Raw genomic sequence first — 26,888 nt, forward strand, 5'->3', positions numbered from 1 at the left:
ATGTCGAAGGTGAGGCCAACAGGGCTTTCCAGATAGGTCAGCTACAGAATAGGGGAGAGCAAAGAGTAAAGGGTGACTTCATAATTTTGGCCTGAGCTTAGAATCTGGATGACTCCTCTTCTAGGAAGCCCTGGGAGCTCACAGCTCCTGGGGCCTTGCCCTCATGGGGCCTGTCATGGCCTGTCTCCCTCTGGCCTGGGTGCTCCCCAGGGCAGTGTAGGACTTGCTTACTATCCTGCTTTTAGAGTGTTTGATAAGTGAGTGAGAGGCAGAGGCAGGCTGAGCTGGGGTTAGTCCTGGCCTTATCTGTAAGAGGTTGGTCCCCGCCCCCCCGCCCCACCTCAGGACTTGTATTTTCCCATCTGCACAGGCAATGAATGTTCTAGCCTTTGCCCATTTTCTTCACCAGGAGAGGGCACTGCCAGTCTGCCCACAGGAATCCCAAGTCCCTTGAGTGCCCACCCCCCTCCACCTGCTGTCTGCCCAGCCTCACCCTTCCCAGTAGCATCAGGTTGGTCCACATGGCTGAGCCCTGAGTCAGCCTCACCAATGCAGGTGGAAGGAGGACTTGGGAGACGCCCCACCTCCTCCCTACCCAGAGCTTAGCACAGCCAAGGATGGTGCAACGTCCCCACATCACTTCCCCCTGGAGACAGAGGGCATGGCCATGGCCCAGGTGGCGGGTCTCTTGGGGGTGGTTACCCCAGCTACTGCTCCTGGGGTGTCATAGGGAAGAGACAGATCAGTCAGGAAGGCCTGGGGCTGATAGCACTGGCAGGAAGGAATGCCACTTCGCTGAGTGAGTGTGGCCCAGGGACACGTCACGCCCCGCCCCCTGCCTGTCATGGGGGTGTGGCGGGGCCTCTCCTGCCGTCCTTTTCCCCTGCCCAGCCTGGCATCAGCACAGTCCACACTCAGCTCACCTGGTACCTGACAGGCCTCGGGACAGCAGGTAATGGGACATGGGGCAGGGTGAGGGGTTATATTCTAATTGGCTCTTCGACACGGCAGTTGTTTTGTGGTTTCTAGGTGGACCTGGATTTGAATTCCAGCTCTGTGCCTTCCTAGCTGGGTGAGCACCTCAGCTTCCATCTCTGGGAAAATCAGGGGAAGATGACAAATATTCACACACACCCCCCCCCCCCCCCCCCGCCCAGGTCACTTTGAGGCTTCAGCCAGGCATAGCAGATGGCCAATTCCTGATTCTGTCACTAACTTGCTTCCGGACCTTCAGAAAACCCCTTGATCTCTCTGAGCCTGTTTCCCCAGTTGTGGAATGAAGGGACTGACTAGATACCTCTGCCCTGCGGGGCTAAATAGCTTCGGAGGATGAGGTTATGTCCCCTCAAACCTCCCAGCCTCTGTGCTTTGACCAACAAGGAAAGGACAGGACACCCTCCTGTCCCAGCGCCACCCTCCCCGTTGCCCCCAGGCTGTCATCCCAAATCAGGGGAGCCACCTCTGCTCAGAGCATCCCAGCTTCTCTCCTCAGAGGCAGCATTTGGGACTCAAGTCAGTATATTTTTCTTTCAAGGGGGGACAAGAAAGATGATATATGGTCTCTCATGCCTGTTATTTTATTGTTTTGTTTAGAAACTGCGAGAAAAGTTGAGTCAGGAAGGCGTGTTGGGGGAGCTGTATTGAAGTGTGGCGTGTCCTATTTGGGATCCAAACCCAGCAGATCAGTAAATAATGAGACTCCCTCCTGGCACTGAAATTCCTAGAATTCAGGCTAGTGTAGCCATCTAAGACTCTAGGCACCTGTGCCTCGCAGCCCTCGAAAAGCCACCACACTGCTCCACATCAGGGACCATGCTGGGCACTGCCCTGCCAGAGGCCCTGTTTTACTTTCACAACAATCTTATGTGTGAAGCCCTCTTTAAAAAAAAAAAAAGAATAAAAACTTTATTGAGCTATCATTCACATGCCATAAAATCCACCATCCCTTAGTGTACAATTCTGTGATTTTTAGTATATTCACAAAGTAGTGCAACCATCACTACCATCCAGCTTAGAACATTTTGTCACCCCCAAAATCACCCCAGACCCTTTGGCAGTCACTCCTCATTCCCCTTTGCCCCGGCAAGCACTAATCTGCTCTCTTTATGGATTCGCTTATTCTAGACATTTCATGTAAATGGAATCATACAGTAGATGATCCTTTCTGACTGGCTTCTTTCACTGAGCATAATGTTTTCAAGGCTTCTACATGTTGTCGCATGTGTCAGCACTTCTTCCTCTTTATGGCTGGATAGTATTGTATTGTACGATCATATCGCATTTTGTTTATCCGTTCCTCAGCTGATGGACATTTGTTTCCACCTTTTGGCTATTGTGAATAATGCTTCTGTGAATATTCGTGTACAGATCTTTGTGTGGACACGTTTTCAGTCTCCTTGGGTATATATCTAGGAGTAGAATTGCTTGGTCATATGATAAATCTATGTTTAACATTTTGAGAAGCTGTCACATTGTTTTCCAAAGCGGGCTGTACTATTTTACAATCCCGCCAACGGTGCATAAAGGCTCCAATGCTCCACACCAGCGCCAGCACTTATGTTTCTTACCTCAGCCATCCTAACGAGCTTGTAGTGGTAGCTCATCGTGGTTTGGATTGGCATTTCCCTAGTGACTAGTGGTGTCCAGCATCTTTCCATGTGCTATTGACTATCTATCTTTTTCAGGAAAATATCTAGTCAAACCGTTTGACTCTTTTAAAATTGAGTTCTTTTTCTTTTTATTGTTGAGTAGTAGTCATGCTCATGTTTCCAGCGGATTCTGAGGCTCTGAGAAGGGATGTGACTTTCCTGAGGTCTTCACAGTGATGGGTCGAGGTGGGAACTGAATCCAGGTCTGCCTGACATTCAAGAGCCAGCAGGTCTTTCTGTGCACCGAATACCTCCCTTCTGGTTTTCATTGTTGCCAATTGTGTGTGTGTATGTGTGTGTGTGTGTGTGTGTGTGTGTGTGAGAGAGAGAGAGAGAGAGAGAGAGAGAGAGAGAGGCAGTGATGGGTAGAGGCGGGAACTGAATCCAGGTCTGCCTGACATTCAAGAGCCAGCAAGCTCTTTCTGTGCACCGAATACCTCCCTCTGGTTTTTTTTGTTGCCAATTGTGCGTGTGTGTGTGTGTGTGTGTGTGTGTGTGGAGAGAGAGAGAGAGAGAGAGAGAGAGGAGGGGGAGTGAAGAAGAGAGAGAGGAAACAGAAAGACAGAGAAACTTAGATGAGAGGATGAGAAAGAAGAAACTGGGCTGGCTCCCACCTTGGGGAGTCAGAGCCAGGGAAAACCTTTTAAGACTGTTTCTTCCGATTAATTGTCAAACATCTGGGGGGGCTTCACAAAAGTTTATTGAGTGGCACACTCCCACCTAGTTTTTCTTGGTCCCTAAATCTGAAGTAAATCTGATTATACCCCCAAACCCAAACAGGGAATATCCTCCCTAGTGTCTAGTTGGTCTAAGGATCTGGAGCAGTAGTTGTCACACTTTCTGACTGTGAAAAATGCTTTAGGAACCCCAATCCTATATAATAAACGGCTAGTATGCAAATTGATCGAATGGCTGTGACTGGTCGCTATGAGGCGCATTGCAGTGTTCAACCACCATCCGCCCCCGCGCCCCCAGGCTGAGGCCGCTCCAGCGGGCAAGCTGTGCCCACATCTACAGCGCCCTGGACCAGACAGCCCACAAGATCAACCTGGCCAAGATCACCCATGGCAAGTGCTCTACCCCCTTGGTGACTGACCTGGCGGCCGGGGGCCTGGACATCCCGCTGCTGGATAACAACATCAACTTCAGCTTCCCGGCCAAGGGCAAGCTCTTCCTGCACCGCGTGGGTAGTGTGGCCTGAGCTGGCACAAGTGGCACAGCCTACTCCTTGGTGGCCCCAGATGAGGTCCCCTACCTGCTGGACCTGCACCTGTTCCTGGGCCGTGCGCTCACCCTCGCCCGCCCCCATGAGGAGCCCTCAGATGCTGGGCTGGGTGCCACAGAGCGTGGTGGACGCTAAGGACTGCGGCCTGCGGAACACCCTGGAGGTGTCGCTGGAGCAGCGGGGCCTGGGCCACGGACAACGCCCAGCAGCAGTATGTGCGCTCGTGACCGGCGCCCTCGCCAAAGTCCATCAAATGAGCCAAGGAGCTGGACCTCGCCGGGCTGGGCCTGCACCCCCTCTTCAGCTGAGCTTTGAGGAGGAGGAGCTGCAGTGGCTGAGGCTAGTGGATAGCATCAAGCAGTACCGCTCGCGGGCAACCATCTTTGAGATCAACGCCTCCAGTCGGGACCTGACAGCCAGGTGATGCGGGGCAAGTGGCAGAAGGACCGCAAGGCCATCGCCACCTTCCAGCAGGGCGGCAGGAGCGGCAGGAGGGCCTAGCTGGCCCAGCCCAGAGCTGCCCAGTGCGGCAGGCGGAGCATCCTGGGAAAAAGGAGGAGGAGGAGGGGGAGGAGGAGGAGGAAAGTTGCACTGTTGTGAGGAAGGAAGGAAAGGCAGCTGCAGGCAAAGTGGCCTGGGTGCTGTGGGAAACATTCTGAAAACACATTCAGAAGGGATCTTAAAGAGATGGAGAGAGTGTGGAGGACGTCTTCACAGAGGTCTGGGCCGGAAACGGCAGCAGCCAGGACCTGAGTGGGGAGCCAGAGGCGGAAGGAGGAGGCCCGGCCGCTGGACCAGGATTTCTATGTCCCCGATGGGCCCAAGGACTTGGACAGTGAAGGGGGCCTGAGCGTTGGTGGGGACAGGGGCGCCTTTGAGCAGCAGGTGGCTGGGCTGTCCTGGACCTGATGGGGGACGAGGCCCAGAACCTGACCAGGGGCCGGCAGCAGCCCAAGTGGGACCGGAAGAGGAAGGGGTTTGTGGGACAGTCAGGACAGGAAGACAAGAAGAAGATCAAGACAGAAAGTGGTCGCTACATCAGCAGCTCCTACAAATGGGACCTCGACCACAAGTGGAAGCAGAAACAGAAAATCGCCACACGCTCAGCGCCTGAGCCCCAGCGGGCCGCCAGCCGACCACTGGGCGCTGTTTCACCCGATCCGGTGGGGGCATGTGCAGGAGGCAACCAATTGATGTGTCTTTCTCACATCCATGTTTCTCTCTCTGTCTCTCGCCTTCCCTTCCACTCTAAAAATCAATGAAAAATGTCCTCAGGTGAGGATTAACAACAAGAAAATATGCATACATACATACATATACAAAAATACATGAATGTTGGGGGTCTGGGGGACGGGGCCCCACAGGTGCAGGAATTTTGTGCACTGGGCCTCTAGTAGATACATATTTATAGATTTAGAAATTATGTACAAGTACTGTGGACCATTAGCTAACATCCCCATATACACTCATAGTGAATTTTCTCACTGATGATAGTGATGGACAATCACGTCTCAAATAGTTTTTTCTTATTATTATTTCAGTAGGCAAGTATACATGAGAGAGATCCCATTCATTGTTGTTTTCAACGTGATAATGCGGCTGATGAAGGACTTGAATTGGGGAGGGGGATGGGTCTGTCTCCCACATTTCCTGCTGCTGCTTGTACTTCCTAGATTAGAGTTATCTCCCCTCGAGGTTCCTTTGCAGGGACTCTTTGAAGCCACTTGTCCATGCTATGGGGGCTGAGTCAGTCAAAGCTATATTGTTTGATCCTCAAAGCCACCCAACCCAGCACTAGTACACCGAAATATGTCAAAACAGGCTGAATGTAGAAAGTGGAAAATGTGGCCACCGCAGACCTGTCTGTATTGTTGAGCTCCCCACTGGCCTCTGGGACATGACATTTGATGTCTGACATACGGCAGAGGGTGCACATCAGAGCTGAACGACGTACTATTCACTATTTTTAGTTAAAAGTTAAGTAGAGATAGATGAACTAATATTTTCCTCCTGTACTTTGGAAATTATTATTTTAGAGAGTAATAGGTTCTGAGCGAAGGACATCTAAGCCAACCTCTGCCATTCCTCAGCTTGCCACCTCTCGTGGTTGGGTGCTCATGACCACCCCAAATTAGATGTCATTTTAAGAAAATTCTTTTTGTATATTGAGCTGGCACTTGTCCCGCTGGCTCCCCAAGGTCCTGACCCCTCTCTCGGGGCTCACAACCCCACCTGTCCCCCTGTCCTGAAGGAGTCCTGCAGAGAGTTGGGGATAGTGACCAGATCTGTCCATGCAGCGCTCATCCCTAGATCCTGCTCCACCAGTCACATCCCTTGGGTGTTGTCTCTATACCCCCCACATCCTCTGGATTCTTTCTGTTTGTCTAGATCTTATTTCATGCACATCCCGGGATTGAACTCAGGATGGGGGATAGTGGGATGTGGGTCACCTTCTTTACTGTAGACTCTATTCTCCTATTAATATGACCTAAGGCTGTATTAGCTTTGCTTTGTAGCTCTATCACCTTGTTGGCTTATACTCAACTTTAACAAACATTGGTGCTGTACCTACTATGTGCTAAATACTAAGTTAGATGTTTGTGTTAAAATTGACTTACCTTTCAGAGTGTCTTTTAACACTCCCAGGTCTTTCTGTGTGAACAACCTCCAAACTGGGCCCACCCATCCTCTTTCTGCACAAACTTGACTTTGTCCCTTTGCACCCTTTTTTTTCACTCCTCAGGGGCAACCTAAGGCCCTGGCTGCATCCTTGGATGTTCTGTGGCTACAAGGTTCACCCAGAGTCATGACAGGTCCATCTGGCTTATGGTCAGCTGGGCAGTGTGGGTTGTTTTCTCACTACTAAACTGCCTGGACAAACTTGGGACAAAATGGCAGAGGAAGTGGAAACTGTGGCATCTTCCTTCTTTCCCTCATGCGTGGACTTCCAGCCTTAGATCTGAGTTTATATCCAGACTCCTTGCTGTGTGGTCTTGAGCAAGTCTCTCTTCCTTTCTGGAGCTCAGCTTTGAGTTCCTGGCTGCAAATCTGTAGAATTCTAGCTTGGAGAAGAGAGACTGACAAACCTGGAGAGCTGGTGGAGAGAGGAGGGTGAGTAAGATGAGTCTGTGACAGGAAGGGGGAGAGTGCTGAAGAAGAAGGGCTGTGAACAAATGGAAGATCTTCTAAAGAGAAGAGGGAGATGCTAAAGAAACTTTGCCAGCCTAACATTATTTTTCTTTCTTTTTGAAATGGTTGGGGGTTTTTGTGTGTGTGGTGTTTTTTTTTAATTTTTTAAATTAAGCCTCACCAGAGGATATTTTTCCATTGATTTTCAGAGAGACTGGAAGGGCGGGAGAGAGACAGAGACGTGAGAGAGACCCATTGATTGGTTGCCTTCAGCACACACACTGACCAAGGCCAGGGATCTAGCCTGTAACCCAGGTATGTGCCCTTGACTGGAATCGAACCCGGGACCCTCAGTCTTCGGGCCAGTGCACTATCCACTGAGAAAAACCGGCCAGGGCCTAACATTATTTGTCTAAGCTCTTAAATTCAGTATTTTATGACTATTTTTTAAATTAAAAATTGTTAATTTCACATTGTTTTTGTTTATTATTTTTCAATACACTTGATATTCAATATTATATGAGTTTCAGGTGTACGGTATAAAGTGATCCTGCCATAAGTCTAGTACAGCTATTACAATATTATTGACTATATTCCCTATGCTGCACTTCATATCCCTATGACTATTTTGTAACTGCCAATTTGTATTTCTTAATCCTTTCCCCTTTTTTGCCCATCCCCTAATCCCCTTCCATCTGGAAACCATCAGTTTGTTCTCTGTATCAATAAGTCTGTTTTTGTTTTGTTTGTTCATTTATTTTGTTTTTCAGATTTCACATATAAGTGAAATCATAGAGTATTTGTCTTTCTCTGTCTGACTTATTTCACTTAGCATAATATCCTCTAAGTCCATCCATTTTGTTGCAAATGGTAACATTTCACTCTTTTTATGACCAAGTAATATTCCATCAAATATATTACCACATCTTTTTTATCTGATCATCTATTGATGGAGACTTAAATTGCTTCTATATCTTGGCTATTGTATATAAAATGTTCTTCTTTGTCTCTTGTTATAGCCTGTGTTTTAAAGTCTATTTTGTCTGATATAAGTATTGTTACCCCGGCTTTTTTTTAATATATATATTTTATTGATTTTTTACAGAGAGGAAGGGAGAGGGATAGAGAGTTAGAAGCATTGATGAGAGAGAAACATCGATCAGCTGCCTCCTGCACACTCCCTACTGGGGCTGTGCCCGCAACCCAGGTACATGATGCCCTTGAGAATCGAACCTGGGACCTTTGAGTCCACAGGTCAACGCTCTATCCACTGAGCCAAACCGGTTAGGGCCCCCAACTTTTTTTTTTTCATTATCATTTTCATTAAGTATTTTTCAATCCCTTTGCTTTTAGTTATTTATATTTTCAATTACAGTTTACTTTGTTGTTGTTGTTAATTACCACCTGAGGATATTTTTTCCATTGCTTTTTAGATAGAGTGGGAAGAAGGGAGAGAGGGAGAGAAAAAGAGAGAAAAACACTGATGTGGGTGGGGAGCAAACCGGCAACCCAGGTACGTGCCCTTGACTGGTAATCAAATCTGAGACCCTACTGTGCACAGGCCAATGCTCTACCACTGAGCTACACTGGCCTGGGCTACAGTTTACTTTCAATAGTATTTTGTGTTGGTTTCAGGTATACAGAATAGTAGTTAGATAATCATAAACTTTATAAAGTGTTCCACCTGATATTTTCAGTACCCACTTGGGCCATACATAGTTATTGTAATGTTCTTAACTATATTCCCTAGCCTGCATTTTACAATCCCATGACTATTTTGTAACTTCCAGTTTGCCCATCTTTTTACTTTTAGTCCATGTGTCTTTCGATCTGAAGTGGGTCACTCATAGGCAATATATTTATATATGGGTCTTGTTTTCTTCCCCATTCAGCCACCCTATTTCTTTTTATTGGCGCATTTAATCCATTTACATTTAAAGTAATTATTGATAGGTATGTAGTTGTTACCATTTTATTCATATTTTTTTTCTTTTTTTCTTCTTCTTTGTCCTAAAGAAATCCCTTTAACATTTCCTGTAATACTGGTGTGGTTGAATACCTTTAGCTTTTTCTTGTCTGGGAAGATCTTTATCTGTCCTTGGACTCCAAAGGTTAGTCTTGCTGGGTAGAGTAATCTTGATTGTAGGTCTTTGCTTTTCATCACTTTGAATATTTTGGGCCAATCCCTGCTGGCCTGCAAAGTTTCTATTGAGAAATTAGCTGGCAGTCTATGGGAGCGCCCTTGTATGTAACTAACTGCTCTCTCTTGCTTTTTTCATGATTCTCTCTTTGTCTTTAACCTTTGGTATTTTAGTTATGATGTGTCTTGGGGTGGGCCTCTGGGTTCATCTTGTTTTGGAGTTTCTGCACTTCATGGACTTGTATGTCTATTTCTTTCACCAGGCTAAAAAGTTTTCAGACATTATTTCTTCAAATAGGTTTTCAATCCCTTGCTCTCTGTCTTCTCCTCTGGTAATCCCTTGATGCAAATATTATGCTTGATGTTTTCCCAGAGGCCCCTAAAACTATCCTCATTTGGGGAGTTCTTTTTCTTTTTGCTGTTCCAATTGGGTGTTTTCAACTACCTGTCTTTCAAATCTCTGATTCAGTTCTCTGCTTTATCTAATCTGCTCTTGAGTCCCTCTAATGCAGTCTTCATTCCAGTTATTATATTCTTCATTTCTGACTGGTTCCTTTTTATGGTTTCTATCTCTTTGTGTAAGTTCTCACTGAGGTCAGAGTGTGCCATGGGAGAACTTGACCTGACATCATTGACTTTGAAGATGGAAGAAGGGGCCACAAGCCAAAGGATGTGGGTGGCATCTAGAAGCTGGAAAAGGCAAGGAAAATGAAGGATAAGAGGGGGGAGGCAGAGGAGAAAAGGAAGGAGAAGAAATAAAACAGAAGCAAGGAAACGGGTTTTCCCTCAGAGCCTCTAGAAAGGAAGGCAGCCCTGCCAACACCTTGGACTCCAAAGGCTAGCCTTGCTTAGAGTAATCTTGATTGTAGGTCTTCTAACCTACAGAACTGTGAGACACTAAATTTGTGTTGTTGTTTTAAGCCTCTAAGTTTGTGGGAATTTGTTACAGAAACAATAGAAAACTCTGTGGGGAAGCTGAACCAGCTCTAAGATGGACTTCGTTCTCAGCAAAGGTACAAGTCTCTAGGGCAAGAGCTTCTGGACAACTGCTGCTTGGGCGGTTCCAGGAAAAGGGACGATAGGACAGTGGAAGTCCTCAATCCAGCCTGGAGCTGAGACGCAAAATGGAGGATCTCGGGGGCTCTGCCCAAGTCTTGCCCTGGAGGCTGGAGTGAAATCTGTGGACCCCTCTGCCCCCAGACCTGCTTTGCTCTACCTAGAATCTCAGAGCCTTCCCCACATATTTGTCTCAACTAACATGCTTTGGTTGCAAGTAACAGAAACCACCTCAAGCTATCAAAAAAGGACTTTCTTGGAAGGATATGGGGTCTCGCAGAAGAGAGGGAATTGCTACGGAACCAAAGTGCACAGCAGACAGTGGCCAGGAACTGAAATGAGAGGAACTGCCTCTTCAGGGATCTGTGTCAGGGCAGACCAAAGCCAGCTGACCTTGGGTTTTGTGTCACACATGTCACAAGTCAGATTCCTGGGAGGGAGAGGCTGATGATCTAACCTGGGTGAAGGGCAGGGACCCCTCCAGAATTTCCATATCCAAGGAGCATGGGAAGGGGACACAATCCATTTGAGGGGTGCTGGTCCTGGATCTGTGTCTGCCTGACCAGTCTATGTTTGAAATTAGGGTGCATGCTTGTTTGGGAGGTGTGGGACACTGGAGGAGATTATTGGGGGCTCTAACTTGCCTCCTTGGTGTAATCGCCAGAAGAAGGGAGCTTCGATGTCGGTGGGCAAAACCAGCAAGCACCCCCTCTCTGTAAGCTCTGTTCCCCCTCTCAGCTATTTCTGCTTCCTGTGTCCCCAACCCTAGTTCCTGCCCTGGGCTTGTTGAACTGACCTGGCCCTGCATTTGTGGCCCTTAGGAACATTCCTCACAGTTCACCTGCAGGAACAGTTGGCCATTAGCCTGGCATTCAAGGCCCAGGACTATTTCCCCAGCCTCAGGGGGTTCCTACCCTTTCAACTGCCCTCTGCCACCCACCCCCTCCACTGAATCTTTCTCCCACTCTGCCTTTTGCCACCTGTTGAAATCTAACTCAATCTTAGTTGCCTCAACCCCTCCTCCAGGGAGAGACACCAGGGAAAGACAAGCAGCCTTTGAATCAAGAGGCAGGGTTCTGGAGCCAGTCTTGCCCCTGAGTTGCTATGTGACCTTGTGCAAGTTCCTCCATTTCTAGATCTCAGTTCCCCCATTTGTAAAATAGGACAATAATCCCCACCCTTTCTGCCTCCCTCCTGATTAGTATGAGGATTGAGTGAGCTGGGCAGGAAAAGGGCTGTGAGGCTGTCTCCTACTATCCCTCCCACTCTGGGCCCAGGCCCTTATGACAGCAGGAACTTAGGAAATACTGGGCTGGATTGAAGGGGAAAATCCAGTTTAGCAAGACCTGTGGGTGCAGAGGACCTGGCACCACCAGTGACTCAGCAGGGCTGGGCTTTTGGAGAAAAGTGTTAGAAAATGAGTCTATTTCCTTGTAGGATCAGCCTCAAATGTGGGGCCACCTGAGATGCCTCTAACCAGGGCTAGGGATGGGGGTTCTCTGTCTGGGTAAGGGTCATCTGTAAGCTGGGAGACCTTGGACAAGTCACTTTGTCCATCTAAACCTAAGGTTTTCCTGCATAAAATAAATAAGACTTGCATGAATAAAATTAGATCGCAGGGAACGAGCCATGCTTCTTTTCCTCTTCCTGCTTTCTTCTTTCTTCACTTCTCTGTCAACTGTCTATGGTTGTCCTTCTTAGCTCAAAGTCACATGCACTGAACTTGAGCTTTTGGAAGCCCCTCCCAGCAATCCCTCTGCCAGCGCCTGATGTTCCACCACGAGTCCTCTGTCCTTTGTGTTAAGCATTGCCTTGCCCATTGATCCCTGAGTTTTAAGTTTTAAAAATTCTATGCCTTTGCCGGTGTGGCTCAATTGGTTGAGCGTCGTCCCATGCACTAAAAGGTCGCCGGTTTGATTTCCAGTCAGGGCACATACCCAGGTTGTGGATTCGGTCCCTGGCCAAAGATGTTTCTGTCTTTCTCCCCCTCTCCCTTCCTCTCTCTCTAAAACCAATAAAACATATTTAGAATTTATGTCTATAAATTCTATCTATGCTTTCTCATAGCAGAAATAAGGGTGAAGGGAGGGTGGGGCAAGGATAGCTCCTACCATTTCCCCTCTCCTGATGGATCAGTGTGCTGAAGAACTGCCCACGGAAGTGAACTTGGCTCTGAGGACACTTCCACCAGAGGCTAAATATAAGCCAAGTCAGCATCACTTGTATAACACTCCCATGACTGTTAGTGGCTTCTTTCCTGGTCAAATGACAGGGGCCTGGGAAGAGGTGCCAGCATTAGTCCTTCCAGCCCTCAACATGGACCAAACAACTACTGTTGCTCAGTCACTTACTAGCTACATGGCTCTGGGGAAGTTTCTTAGTGTCTCTGTGCCTCAATGTTCTTAACCTATAAAATGGGCACAACCATGGCGAGCCGTCCTAGGGTTGTGGTGAGGAATACAAGTCAATACACGTAGCATGCTTAGATCGCGGCCTGGCAGATAGTAAGCATTTATTGTTACTGTCATCATCATCATCATCATTTCTGGTTTCTGTCAGGCCCTGTGCAGGGTTCGGTGACACATAAATAAATCAGCCTCAGTCTCTAACCCTGGCAGTGTTCATGATCCAGTAGAAGAGACACACCCTGGGTGTGTCAGACCCTCTGCGGGGCCCTGGGCACAGATCTGAAGGTGAATAGGAACGGTGGCTCCCGGAGTTTTGCAACAAGATGCCCTACCTTGAAGAAGAGTCTGGTATAAGGCAAAGTTGATTATGGCTCAAGAATGATATGCTGGGGGATTCAATGGGGGTGTTCTCTGGGCCTCCTCCAAATCCCATTTTTCTTTAAAGATGCTTCCTGCCAACTGTTTCCCATGTGGTCCATGGCGCCCTGCCTCTGTGCCTTTGCACATTGTTCCCTCTGGCCCTTCCAACTCACCCCCAGCTTTCCTTGACTGACTCTAATCTGATTTGGCCCCTGGGTTCCAACAGCCCCCAGGTCTACCTTGAAATTCCTTGAGGAAAGTGCTGCAACTTGTTCACCACTGTTTCCCCAGTGCTAGCATACAGTTAGGTGCTCAATTAGTGTAGGAATGTGTTTCTGTCAGAGTTGTATTTAGCTACAAATAACAAAAATCCTTAATAGAGGCTTCAGCAAAATGAGGTTTATTTGTTTCAAATAACACGAAAGCAAGCAGCTGTGAGCAAGGGCTCAGTTTGCTTTGGCTTTTCCTCAAGGTCACAAGATGGCCCCTGTAGCTCCTGCCATCACAGTCATGTTCAGGGATGGAAGGAGAGGCAAGACATAGCACCAGCCCTGTTGCCCTCTTTTGTAAGAGAAACTAAACCATTCCTGAACACCAACAAATTTCTGCTAACTTTTCATTAGTGAAAATTGGGTCACATGGCCATCCTCAGCTCTGAGAAAGACTGGAGAAATGCATATCTAACAGGAGTTGGAAGAACAAAATTTCACCTTTTTAGCAAGAAGTCCAAGGGTGGTGGGGGAAGAAGGGTGAATGGAGCGGGGGTCAGAAGGGAGCGTTCTGGTCAGGCAGCTAGCATGAGCCTTCATGAAGGAGGTGTTAATGGAGCTGTGCCTAGAAGGTCAGATTCAATTCTGACAATAGGAAAATGGCAGAGATAGGAGTCTGGAGACCTGAAAATGCTGTGTGTGGCCAGGGACTGCCAAGTGACACCTAGAGCAGGAAAGAGATGGGACCAGGTTGGTGAACTTTCGGTGTATTTGGCATCAGCCAGAACTCTCTTTCTCCCATAGGTGCTCTAAATCTCTTCCTCCACTCTACCTGAAATTCCACATTAGAGATGACCTCAGCTAATGACCATGTACTGGGCACCTGCTATGTACAAAGAGTTCTTTTCAAAACATAGATATGCCCTGGAGGTGTATGGTTATCAGTCATTCATTCCTGAATATTAATCAGTTTTATTGCCTAGTGACTTCCTAATGTTTAGCTGAATTCTGCCCTGCAAAATGGGAATTTTTATTCTAGAAAGAGGGTAATAGGAGAAGGGAAATGGGAGGGAACTCACATCCTCTGAGGCCATCTTTCCTCCCTAAGCCTCTGCTGTCACTAGTTCATGGTTGTGATAAATAGAACGTAGAGAAGGGAACTGCTCTACCCAAGGTCACCCCATGCACAGGTGACAGAGTGGAGTTGGACCCTGGTCAGACCGACCCCAAAGCAATGCTCTTGTCACTGTACAAATACTGTCTTTTTGCTCCCACCCAGCTCCTCCGTCTTAATAATAATCATCTCAGCTGGCGTCTATTCAACACTTGCTTTGTACCAAGCATTGTTCTAAGTGCTTCATGTGTTTTAGCTCATGCTCCTTTCACAACAATACTATGAAGCAAGCACTATTATCGTCTCCATTTTATAGACGAGGAACCTGAGGCACAGCAAGGGGTTCAGAAATATGCTCAGCTCCCACAGCTGGAAGTGTCAGGATTCACACCCAGCTGGTCCAGCTTTGAGACAAAGGGAAAGATATTGCCTTGCCAAGGTCTTGTGGTGGGTTAAGAGTAGATTCTCTGGCCTGGCTGGCATGATTCAGTGGTTGAACATCAACCTATGAACCAAGTGGTCACGGTTCAATTCCGTGGTCAGGGCACATGCCTGGGTTGTGCGCTCAATCCCCAGTGTGGGGCATGCAGGAGGCAGCTGATCAATGATCCTCTCTCATCATTGATGTTTCTCTCTCTCTCTCTCCTTTCCTCTCTGAAATAAATTTTAAAAATTTTTTTTAAAAAAGAGTAGATTCTCTGCTAAAACAAAAGCAACTCAAACTCATAGACACAGAGAAAAGATAGGTGGTTGCCAGAGGTGGGAAAAGATTTAAATATCCATTGTCTAGAAACTACAATTCAAATATGAGGACTAATTAAACCCATTTCCTACCTGACTGGTTTGTGATCAGGCTCAGATGGAATTATAGACACATAGCCCTTTGGAAAACCGTTAAGTGCTATACTAATATAAGGCAGTATGTTACATTTTTAAGTAATGAAAAATTATTGGTTATTTTATTATGACAATAACACTACTGTTAAAAATTTAGAAGATACAAAGTAAAAATAAGAAACTAAAAATATGCATGATAACACCACCCAGAAAGAACCACGATTTATATTTTGATATCGCTCCAATAACTACTGACTGATGGTCATGCTTGTTTATTTGGATCCCCACCCCTGCCCTCCAACTACCCAACAGGATTATTTTGAAGCCAGTCCAAGACATAATATAATTTTATTATAAATATTTCAGTATTTATCTCTAAACTTAAGGATACTTTAAATAAATATAACCTCGATATAAATATCACACCTAATGGGGAAGCTATGCATGTATGGAGATAGGAGAAATATGGGAAATCTCTGTACCTTCCACTCAATTTTACTGTGAACTTAAAACTGCTTAAATACTAAAGTCTGTTTTCTAAAAGCAAATAAGTTTTTATATTGTCAAAAGATGATCATTATCCAAATTTTCCTAATTGTATTTTTCTTTTTTTATAAGTTGTTTCTCTTATACCTTTTTAAATTGAGTCTTTTTCCTTTTCTTATTTATTCGCCAAGCTCTCTCTGTATTAAGGATATTAACTACTTGTTATGGATTATTAATTACAAGTGATATTAATTACTTGTTATTGTTATTCCTCCAGGGAAGGCAATGGAGACTTCAGGATCCTCCTCCCAGACTCCAGACCACAGTCAAGTCCACGGAAATACAGAAGATGTAGTCTGTATGTCTGCCTTCTCTGATCCTCTGGGCAAAGCCTCATGGGAGGTGGAGTCCAGCAATGAATGGGTAGAACAGAGCAAGACCCTGCTTAGCTCAGGTGGTACAATGGCTCAAGTCACAGTTGAAACCTCTAAAGAAGTAGTGATTTTACACACATGCACACATACATATGTGCTTGGTCCAGTCTGTCCTCCAGCACTTTCGAGCTGTGGGAACCCTCAGCTGCTCCCCAGCTCTCTAAGAGTCTCTGTGGGCTTGGGCTGGCACTAGGGAGAGCCCCAGCATAGGAGATAGGAAGACGGCTTAATCTGATCCCACCTGCCCTGAAATTTACAGAGAATCTTCTATTGGCAACTACTTATACAGTCTAGTGGTCTCAGAGCAGGACAGGGGCCTTCGAAGGCCCTGTCTGGGCTCCATATTTAGAGAAATTTCTGCGTTGGGCCTTCTTAGGACCCTGGGGCTTCTGGGAAGAGTATCCTGGAGAAACCAGCCCCTCCTGGCTCCCCAAGTCTAGAGAGACCGCTGAGGAGGCCTTGGTGGTCCCTGGGGTGGGACGGGCGGGAAACACTCATCCTTGCCTGTGTGTTCCTCCCAGATGGAGAGACAGATTTCCACAAGCAAGACAGGGAGGCTGGACTCTTTCCTCAAAAACAGTATAAGAGAGACAAGTCTTCTTCCTCCTCCTCTTCGTCTTCCTCCTCCTCCTCTTCATCCTCGTCCTCCTCTGCTTCAGGTACAGCAAAGATTTAAATATACACACACATAATCTTATATTATTCAAGAAAACCTTTACATGGGAAAACCATGCCCCATAATCCCCCACCTTGATACTTCAATTCTATTTGTCCACATTCCCTTCCAGAGCCCACCTATCTGTACACACAACTTGTATACAGTTATACAGAATCGTATAGACAATTTCGTTCATGGTTTAACATTGTTTGCTGTCTTCTCCTCTGCATTTTGCCCTACTATTCTGTCATATCTTTGCAGCCATTTCTCATGCCTCCCGGATAACCCCTCAAGTGGCTGCATCTCATCTAAAGTAACATTTAGGTTTCCTAGGGACTGTCTGGTGCCAGAGTCAGTGCACCTGTCCGTCAAGCAGCCTGCCCGGGTTCAACTAACTAGCTATGTGACCTTGAATAAATCGCTTAACCCTGTATGCGTTGAGGTCCTAATCTCTAAGATAGGGATGGCAAAAAAAGTTGTTACCTCATAGGATTCTTATGAAGATAACCTTTTTCACATGTGTAACGTCTTAGCACCTAGCACATAGTAAAAGCTCAAAAAGGAACTATTATTGTTAAGATCCACCCCACCTTACCACCAACTTATCCCATTCATGAGCATCCTTGCTCAGAAGCTTTTGCTTTCATTTATTTATTTATTCATTTATTTATTTTTAAATTGAGGGTCATGGCGTTTGATTATATAGTTATTTACAGTTTACATAATATATCTATTAGAAACTTTTAATAGGTAGGATTAGGTTTAAGTAAATTAAAAGCTGCCGGTTTGAAATGCTTCCTTAAAATTCGTGGGCTGCCCGCCCCCGCCTTGTGCCTCCCTTGTAGCCCCATCTTCCCCTCACGCTGGAGTGGAAATTCCATACCCTTTTTCTCCCACAGACCACCATTGCTTTTGCTTTTTTAGTATTTCATACAAATCATGTCCTAAGTATTGCTCCCCACAAGTACTTTAGTGGGTTTAGAGAAATAAGTGTCTCTATTTGGGTCTTGATTACAAATTATCACATTATTCTCTAATAAACAGCAGAATGTTCTTTCACTTTTATTCTTTTGATTCGAAATGTAAGGCTGAGTTTATAGCAGCAGCAGCAGCAGCAGCAACATCATAGCTAACATGTGTTGATGCTACTGACCTATGTGCCGGGTACTGTTCTGAGCACTGTAATAACTCAATTAATTCTCATAGCAATCCATTAAGGGGGGTACTGTTATTGTTACCATTTTACAGATGAGGAAACTGAGGCACAGGCTGACTGCCCTGTTGGAAGAGGGCTCAGTAACCTGCGATTCCCTGGAGGTCTTTCTGGGCCTGAGGAGCCTACGGATTAGCTCTGGTCTATTCCTCCTCAATCAGAGCTCCTGATCTGTTGTACATAGTGGGCCTGGGTCTGAGATTTTATTTGATGAAAGCAATCTGAGGCTAAATTTGTAAAAATGTTTGCAAAGCCCTGGCACCCTAGACTTATGTCCTCATGTTGCAAATGATGAGACTGAGGCTTAAGGCCACAAAATCCATGCTTGTTTCAGCAGACAGAAGAGAGACAATGGTTAGTGGGTCCAGTGGGTTTGTGCAAAGCCAGTCTCCTCATGGGTCTGGAAAGGAAACCACCGCCCTTATTAAACGTACACAAACCCACCCACGAAGGGCTTTAGCTCTGGAGGAAGGGCTTCCAGGTGCAGGGGACTCTTGCCAGGGGGACTCCGTCCCTGTGTTTCTCCTTTGTGGTGGGAGGGGACATTCTGTGTTCTGATTCTGGTTGCCCCTTAGGGGGTGCTGCTCCCACACTAATGTCCCTCAAGTGTGGCCATAAAGCACTTCCCTCCTGTCTCCACAGCGCACGTGGGATTGGCTGTGGTTAGCAAAACTGAACACTAAGAGAAAGCAACAGGCAAATTAACGCAGAAGCACACAGGGACAGACTGATATTCAGGATCCTGGTGTCTGACCCACAGTGACTGGCCTGCTGCTGGGAGTCAGACCATGCCCATCCTTCAGGCTCAGATGGTGACCTCAAGGCCCCCAGCCCGATCGGCTCACTGTAGCCCACAGTCTTCCTCCAGGCCCAGGACCCTAACTGATAGTCGTGCACCCAGCACTGTTCTCCCTACATCTTTTTGTTCTTAATGTAGCCTGTTACTTCTTAATTAAAATTTTTATTGTGAAAGATTACCCATAGGCACATTTTTTAAAAAATATATTTTTATTGATTTCAGAGAGGAAGGGAGAGGGAGAGAGAGAGAGAAACATCACTGATGCGAGAGAATCACTGATTGGCTGCCTCCTGCACGCCCCACACTGGGGACCGACCCACAACCCTGACCAGGAATCGAATCGTGACCTCCTAGTTCATAGGTCAACGCTCAGCCACTGAGCCACACCAGCCGGGCACCCACAGACACATTGTACAAAATGTGGAACATGTAAAGATATAGGAAGAAGAAGAAAAAAATCATCCTTTGCTCCGTCTCCCAGAAATAATCACTAAAAACATGTTAGTTTATTTTTCCCAGACCACACTCCTCACAAAAACTAAATTCTGAGAATGAACAACAGGACAATGTATTCTAGGCTCCTTTCAGGCTGAGGTTCTCCTACAGCTTGTGTTTGTTCCCTGCAGAGAGCAGTGATGAGGACCAGCACCCCAGAAAAACCAGAAAACATCGGCAGAGTCGGGGGGCTGGACACTCCCACAGGGGCGGCTCACCGGGTAGGCAACAACAGGCCTTAACCATTTCTCCTTTTCCCACTCGGCTCACTGTTGAGTTTCTCACTGGGCCTGAGCATGTCTGTGTGAAGATGTTCCTAGCAGCATTGTTTGTAGTTGGGAAACAACCTAATGTCCTCCAGCTGCAGAACAGGTCAGTGATGCCACACCCTGTCCCGGTTAGAGCTCTCTGTTCTTTATATCGCTCTGAAGTGAAAAAGAAAGATGTCAAATCATATCATCAGTTTGATCGCATATACGCTTTGTACAGTTTCACTCATATGTGGCTACAAACAAGACTGGAAGGAAAAGTACCCAAATGCTAATAGTGGTTATCTCTGGGTAGTTAAATTATGGGTGATTTTTACTTTCTCTTGTTTGAACTATTCTATAGTATAAATATTTGACAATGAGCACGTTTAATTTTTAACAACAGAAAAATAATTTTGCAAAAAATAGATAAATTTCAGCCCAAATGGATCATGGGAAGAAAAGAGCATGGGGAAAGAGCCTGGATGAATGTTTAGTACAAATCCTGGCACACATGAGGTGTCTAATAAATGCTGCCCATGAAGCTGGAGTTGAGCTCTGGATTCTGTTTCTGGAGATAAGAACGATTAGGATTGTGGGCTTTGGTGATAGGCCTGAGTTCGAATCCTGGACGTGTCACTGACCATGTGAACTTCAGGAAATACCCGTGAGCCTCAGCTTCCTATCTGTAAAATGGGGGAGGAAAAGGGACTACTACCTCCTTCACAGGATTTCCAGGAGGATCAAATGAACTATTAAATATAAAGTACTTCATTCAGTGTTGGTACATTTATTAAGTGCTCAGTAAGTAGCAACTGTTATTACTGACTTTGAACAAGGCCTCTCAGACCTCCAGTTCTTTCTTAGTAAATGAACACAGTCACCTCTGGGTGTGCTGGGGAAGTGGGGGCATACCACAGAGAAAAGGGGAAGCACTTGTTAGGCTGTCTTGCCTCTTGACTACCGCCCAGCTTACCCCCAGCACAAGACTTTTTAAGGCTTCATGCAGGTGGGAGATGGAAGTTGCCCTGGGCTGCCGCTCCCGGGAAGAACTGACTAGTGGGGTTTGTCTCCACCCAGGTGCGGAGCATGGGGAGCCTAACCTTTTGAAGGATGAGCTTCAACTCTACAGAGGTAATTGATTGTCCAGTGACTTTGGAAAAAAACAGAATTAGACAAAGGACAGGAGGGCCTAGGGGTTTGTTGAGCAGAAATGAGATCATGTGTATTTCATGAGCTAATAAGTTGTGGGCAGATGCAGAAAAGTGAGTTATAACATTGGCAGATGGAGATGGGGCAAGCATTCTGCACCGTGGTGACACTGCTCTGGGCTCTCTTCTGAACTATAACCTTGACTTGATCGATTTCCCAACCTTTCTGGGCCTCAGCTTCCCAACCAGCAAAACGAGACATGATCAGTACTCTCTCGTGGAACACTTGGCTGTTTACGCTGGCAAGAGAAAATTAAAAACCTGGACTCTACAAGACTCACATTATGGAATAACTGTCTCCGAGCATCATGATTATTACAGCAAGACCTAAATATTATGGCCATTTGCTTCATAGAACTCTGATGAAATGGAGGAATTTATGGGAATGAACCAGTTCGCCAAAAAGCCTGACTAATGCACATGGCCAGATAAGAAAACCTCCTTAACTTTGTTTCATCCAACATTTCCATGACCTACTTAGTGTTCTAACTCCTGATAATGACCCAAGAAAAACATCAGGAAACACTTATGTATAGATTCGAAGAAATGTAAATGAAATATTTTGATGTTCTGCAGCAAGATATTACCAATGACTGCTTCTGGGTGGTAGCAATGTGTGGGCAATCTTTATGCTGCTTGTTTATCTGAATTTTTTATTTATTTTTAAACAAAAAGAAGTATTATTTAGTTTTTAAGAATGCTTTTAATTACCCAATTATGAAAGAAAGATTTCATTGGGTGTGAAATGAGAGAGAGAAACTGATATTTATGTATATTTTAAAATATTTTTTCTCATCATAAAAGTAATTCATATTTACTGTAGCTAATGTAGATATTGTCATGTATTTGTGAATTATTTTCTCCCTGTACTCCCACCCCAAGGCACTGGAGGTCCTCAGTATATTACACTGTTGGAGTCTCATTTCGTGGCATTCTTGGTACATTCTCTGTACCCTTGGTGCTGGTCACTCTTTGGTCACTTGTAGATGGTGTTCTCATTTGCATATTCAACCTAAGGACAGCTGAGCATGCTGAAAGTTTATTGCCATGTGCTGAGTGCCACCTTCTGGTGCCTGTGTCCTGGGGCTGACCTAAAAGACAGGAAGTATACAGGAGTGGGGGCTCTCAGTGGTGATGGTGGTGGTGGTGGTGGTGGTGGTGGTGGTGGTGGTGGTCATGGTGGTGGTAGTGGAAGTGGTTACAAGTCTTTCTCTGACTCTTAGTTTGGCGCTTTTTATCCAAGTTAACAGGAATTGCTCCTGAAGGGGAGATAGCATGGGAGGAAGAACAAGCAAAATCATCAGGGCACCAATATAGACTCCCTTTTTAGTACCTTATTAAAAGTCCTACCTGTTCTTGAGGGGGAGAAGGTGATGGGCTAGGAGAGCGGTCACCAGAAACCAGAATAAGCACCAAAAACTAGAAGGCAAATGGGTGGGAAGGTCACCTCAGACCAGATTAATGGTGAGGCTACAACTCAGGGCAGGTATGTAGGGCTCAACTCACCCAGACAAGGGGCTTGATGCTCGGGGTTGGGGCGGGGGGAGGTTTGGAGCTGGGACTCCCACGTACAACCCAGCATAGCTCCCAGGAGTTCAGGGCCTGGTGGGGCTGGGGCCTTGTGGCTACGTGTCATCACCTAGATCTAGATAATCATGAACAGGCATAGGTTGCAAACTGGTGACTCCTGTGTGTGCAGATGTGTTTTATTTGGCTCACAGAGTGTTTTTCTTTTTTTTCTACGAACCCTTGTGTCGAGGGCTGACTTTCATTGGTCGAAGCGAGGGAGCTGCTCTGCTATGTACTAAGCTCATAGAGTGTTTCTAAAAATTATAATTAATACATTTCATCAATTCTGCAACCCACATTTTTTCACATTTGGACATATCTGAATGCATCATAAAAACACTGGTAACTTGCAGTGATAATTAGCAGTGGTTTTCCTTACATAGTAACATAGAAAAAAATGTCATGTCTCACAAACTCTCTGATTTGCTAAAATACAAGAGTTGCCAACCTTTTTTTTTTATAATCAAGAAGTTTATGTTAAAACCTGGATTTCTGGCTTCTCCTGGGAAGGTGGAAGACCTGTAACGCTGGGCAGGCATTCCTGCAGCGGCTGCAGTGGCTGGTGGGTGGTGACTGCCCCTTTAGATGGAATAGGAACCCACCAGCTCGCTCCAGTCCCCACGTAACCCTCTCAGATCAAATGGAAAGTCTGTGGATGAGCATAATGGATCTGTGATCATGGATTTTCCTTCTGTGCAGGTGCTCCTGGGGAGGTGGTGCCCTCTGGAGAGTCAGGTGAGTGTCTAGTTTCGGGAGAGCGTTTGTCGGTGCTGGTGTTGAATGAGGTCTGGGCATTGCCAACTGTTATCAGGGTTCATGGCTGTGAGACAGGGACTCCAAGTCCACTTGGGGGCCTGGGGTTCTGACCGGGGCTCAGCAAGCAGCAGGGCTGGCTGTGGCATGAGGCAGGGCACCAGTGGAGATCAGAAAGGAGGTCCAAAAGAGGCAAAGAGGTTATAACCAGGAATGGATTGATAGAAAGAGCTGCTGGGGGTGGACAATTTGACAGGAGCATTTTCACAGGCCACCGATGGCCTTCGCTAGGGTGCAGGCTGCTGTTAGGGACCCAGGCTGGGCTGGGCACTAATGCTGAGTTTCTAACTTCCAGGACTCCGAAGAAGAGGCTCAGACCCAGCAAGTGGTAAGTACTCAAGCCCCAAGAGGAGAGCGGCAGGCGGCCTGAATCCCAGGGGGTGGGAGAGATCACAGCCATCCTGGGAAGGTGGGCCAGTCCCGGCAGGGATGCCATCACCAGCCAGGGTGTCACCCAACGATTCAGGAAGGGGACCTCCAAGCTCAGGGGACATGGAGCAGAGCATAGACTCAGGCCTGTGGAGGTAGGAGGGGTCAGTGGGGGTCCCAAGGACAGCCTTCCCCTCCTTCACATCTTGGCCCTGATGGGTCCTGTAGGGAGTGTCCTCTGGCTCAGGAAAAAGAAGCCAGGAGGGCCCTTCTCAGTGAGGCGGGAAAGAGAAAACCCCACCTACCGTCCTGTGTCAAAGTTAAACACTGATTTCTTGTTCCTAAGGAGAAATGGAGGAGGTCTCTCAGTTAAGAAGACTGAACATAAAGAAAGATGGTAAGGAAATGAATGTTCCAAAGCTGCTTCTGCTTGTCTTGTCCAGATTTCTATGGGTAGAAAGTCAGCGGGTGGCCTAGAACAGCAGTAATCACAGCCCACCCCTGTCGTGTGCCCTGCAGTTTGCAAACTCCCCAGCTTCAAATCACCTTGAGAAGGGGGTACAGTGATTCCCATTTTGCAGATATGGAAACTGAGGCTCAGGAATGGGGAGTGGTCTTATAACTTGTGAGTGGAATGACCCGAGCTTTAACCCTGGACGTAAGCTGTTTCTGCTGTACGTGGAGTTACTAGGATGACAAATGTCCTCCAGGCACGGCCGGGCTGAGGAAGCTGTGAGTTTAGGTTAGACTAGCTCTAGAGAAGGGGTGATGAGGACCAGAGGGGTCTCCTCCATTCCAGGCCTGGAATCTGGGGGCGCTTCAAGGAGGAGGATAAGTGTGGGAAGGGAGACCATGATTTTTTATTAAGTAAATGGCAGTTGTTCTAGAAACATTTTGAGTTGTTGCAAAAGCCCACCTTCAGGGAGTGGAGACTTGGGTCCACGCCCCTGGCTCTGCCTTTGTCCATCGAGATGACCAGAGCGTGCCGTTTAATTTTCCCCGGGCTAAAAGAGGAGCCTTGTCTGGGATTCCCTAAGCGCAGAGCATGTCTGAGTTGCTTCAGGACATGCATTATACCCCAAAGTGGGAAGGTGAGTCCCCTTTCTGCTCTCTTTCTTAGAGTATAGAGTATGGTCGGGGACCCCATGCCATTCACACTGCCCTGACCCTTGTTCCTGGCCCGTCAGGCACACAGAGCAGTCTCTCCCTGTGAGCAGAGCCTTCTGCGGGCAGAGGGCTGGCTCGAACGTCACCGTCTTGCTTTGTGTGCCGTGTGTGTGTGTGTGTGTGTGTGTGTGTGTGTGTGTGTGTGTTCTACACGCAGCAAAATCTGGTAGTTTGGGGCATTTTGAACTGTCTGTCCAAAGAACTGTTCCACAAAATAAAGTATAACCATTTGTCTTATGCTTATTTTGAGTTTTCTTGATGAAATAATAATTATGGTTCTTATAAGTGAACAATACTGCTGTTTTTGCTATTTTCTTTAGAGGAACAGAGCTATACCAGTAAGTATATTTGGTAACATTTATGTTGAATTTTAAGATGCCCTTGACTTTCTGAATGAAATTTAGGTGTTTATTTTGTTAAATTGAGATATAATTGACATACATTATATTAGTTTCAGATGTACTCCTCCTCCCTCCCCCCAAAAGGGTAAACTGACTTAAAAGCAAAGAATGTCCTAGAAATGTGCATTTTAATTTTTCCCCAGGAAAATAAAACCAAAAATACCCTTCTCCCCTTCCATTCATTTGCCTTCAAAATGCTCCTTGCCAGCAGTGACATGAAATATCACACTGCCTTTTACTATTTACAAACATTCCCATATAAGACCCCCATCTGTCCTATCAGTGACATAGGTATTGCTCTCCTCAATATATCAGTGAGAACACTGAGGCTCAGAGAGGTCAGGACGCTTGTCCCAAGCTTCACAGCACATTCCTGGCAGCCTCAACACCCACTCAGGAAGCTGCCTCATTCCGGGCACCGTCTCTGCATTGTCTTCTCTTTTCCCTTTTCCTTTCTTTCTTCTTGAAATCTTTGTTTGCATCTCTTCTAATCACAGCCCCTGGAGTGGGCCAAAGCCCCTGTGTTCTCTCCTCTGATAATTCACACGGTGCCCGGCAAAGTGCAGGGGGGCCTCTTTCACAGACCACCCCGGAATTCCTGCCAGCCTCTCAGCTCCTCTCTCTCTCTCCTACGTTCCCTTCCGAACATTCCAGCCTGCATTTCCATTTCTGGGCACTGGGCCCACAGAGTGCACAGCGGTTCATGGGTAGGGATGTTTGGTACAACATAGGTGGTAACAGCAAACATCTGACATCAATAACTTCATCAGTGGGGGACTAGTTAAATAAACTAGGGTAACTTCATACCATGGAACCCTATACAGCCATCAAAAAGAACAGGACAGATCTATTTATGCTCTGAGATGGAAAGATGGCCCTGATCTATCAATGAGAGGGGAAAAGCCAATTATAGAGCAGCAGGTATACAAATTGATCCTGCCTTTTTTTTTTTAAATGTGTTTGTACATATATGTGCCTGGAAAGGTTTGGCAATCGCCACTCGGTTTTAAGGAGTAGGATTGGGGAGAGAATGGGGCAAAGTGAAACTCTTAAACGTGAAACATTTGCATATCTTTACAGTTGTATATACATTCATTCCACAAACCAAGTGTCAGCAGCTCTGCACGCCCCTGCTGCTTTGGTCAATGGGCACAATCTCCACCCACCATCCTGCGGAGGGGGACAGAGAATAAACAGGGAAATGAAAACAGAACCAGCTGCGTGGTGATAAGTGTTAGAAAAATAATAAAGTGAGATAAAGGCTGGAAAGGGTGGGGCTTGGGGTGCTGTTTTAGTTGGGCTGGTCAGGAGGAGAAGTGTCTCTGAATGAAAGCTACACTTCAGCAGAGACAGGAATACGTTTAGTAATTAACCTAGCGGGTGTGCTCAGTGGTTAGAGCATTGGCCTGCGCACTGGAGGGTCTCTGATTCAATTCCCGGTCAAGGACGCCTACTTGGGTTGCAGGTCTGATCCCCACCCCCAGTCGGGGCGTGTAGGAGGCAACCAACCAATGTGTCTCTCTCACATTGATGTTTCCCTTTCTCTCTCCCACCCCTCCTTTTTCCCCTCCCCCCTCCTTTCCACTCTCTGAAATCAATGGAAAAAAATATCCTCACTCCTTGGGTGAGGATTTAAAAAAAAGAAAAGAAAAGGAGGGAGAAAGAAGCAAATAGTAAATTCCCCACCTCCTGTCTTTACAGATGAGTTTTTCCACTTCGTCCTCCTCTGCTTTGCAATTGGGGCCTTGCTGGTGTGTTATCACTATTACGCAGGTGAGTGGGGGCTGTGGGAACAGTTGCTGGGGGGCTGGGGGTTCAGACCTGTAGGCTAACCATTCTCTCCCTGACTGTCCTTGCAGACTGGTTCATGTCCCTTGGGGTTGGCCTGCTCACCTTCGC

At 46.5% G+C, this 26,888-nt stretch overlaps 1 protein-coding gene and 1 pseudogene across 1 annotated transcript in view; both read left to right on the plus strand.

Moving 5' to 3' along the window:
- On the plus strand, window positions 1-6,008 carry LOC102253590 (annotated as a pseudogene).
- The window catches only part of TMEM40 (transmembrane protein 40), a 28,114-nt gene continuing 1,929 nt past the window's right edge, over window positions 704-26,888 (plus strand). Inside the window, exons 1-10 of the mRNA XM_005870036.2 lie at window positions 704-952; window positions 15,890-15,970; window positions 16,568-16,705; window positions 19,343-19,432; window positions 20,540-20,593; window positions 22,939-22,974; window positions 23,348-23,380; window positions 23,768-23,818; window positions 26,691-26,762; window positions 26,849-26,887. Of these exons, the coding sequence (XP_005870098.1) occupies window positions 15,898-15,970; window positions 16,568-16,705; window positions 19,343-19,432; window positions 20,540-20,593; window positions 22,939-22,974; window positions 23,348-23,380; window positions 23,768-23,818; window positions 26,691-26,762; window positions 26,849-26,887 (586 nt within the window). The 5' untranslated portion in view covers window positions 704-952; window positions 15,890-15,897. The remainder of the gene's footprint in view (window positions 953-15,889; window positions 15,971-16,567; window positions 16,706-19,342; window positions 19,433-20,539; window positions 20,594-22,938; window positions 22,975-23,347; window positions 23,381-23,767; window positions 23,819-26,690; window positions 26,763-26,848; window position 26,888) is intronic.

The sequence above is a fragment of the Myotis brandtii genome, unplaced genomic scaffold (genome assembly GCF_000412655.1).
Source record: "Myotis brandtii unplaced genomic scaffold, ASM41265v1 scaffold312, whole genome shotgun sequence".
Classification (NCBI taxonomy): Eukaryota; Metazoa; Chordata; class Mammalia; order Chiroptera; family Vespertilionidae; genus Myotis; species Myotis brandtii.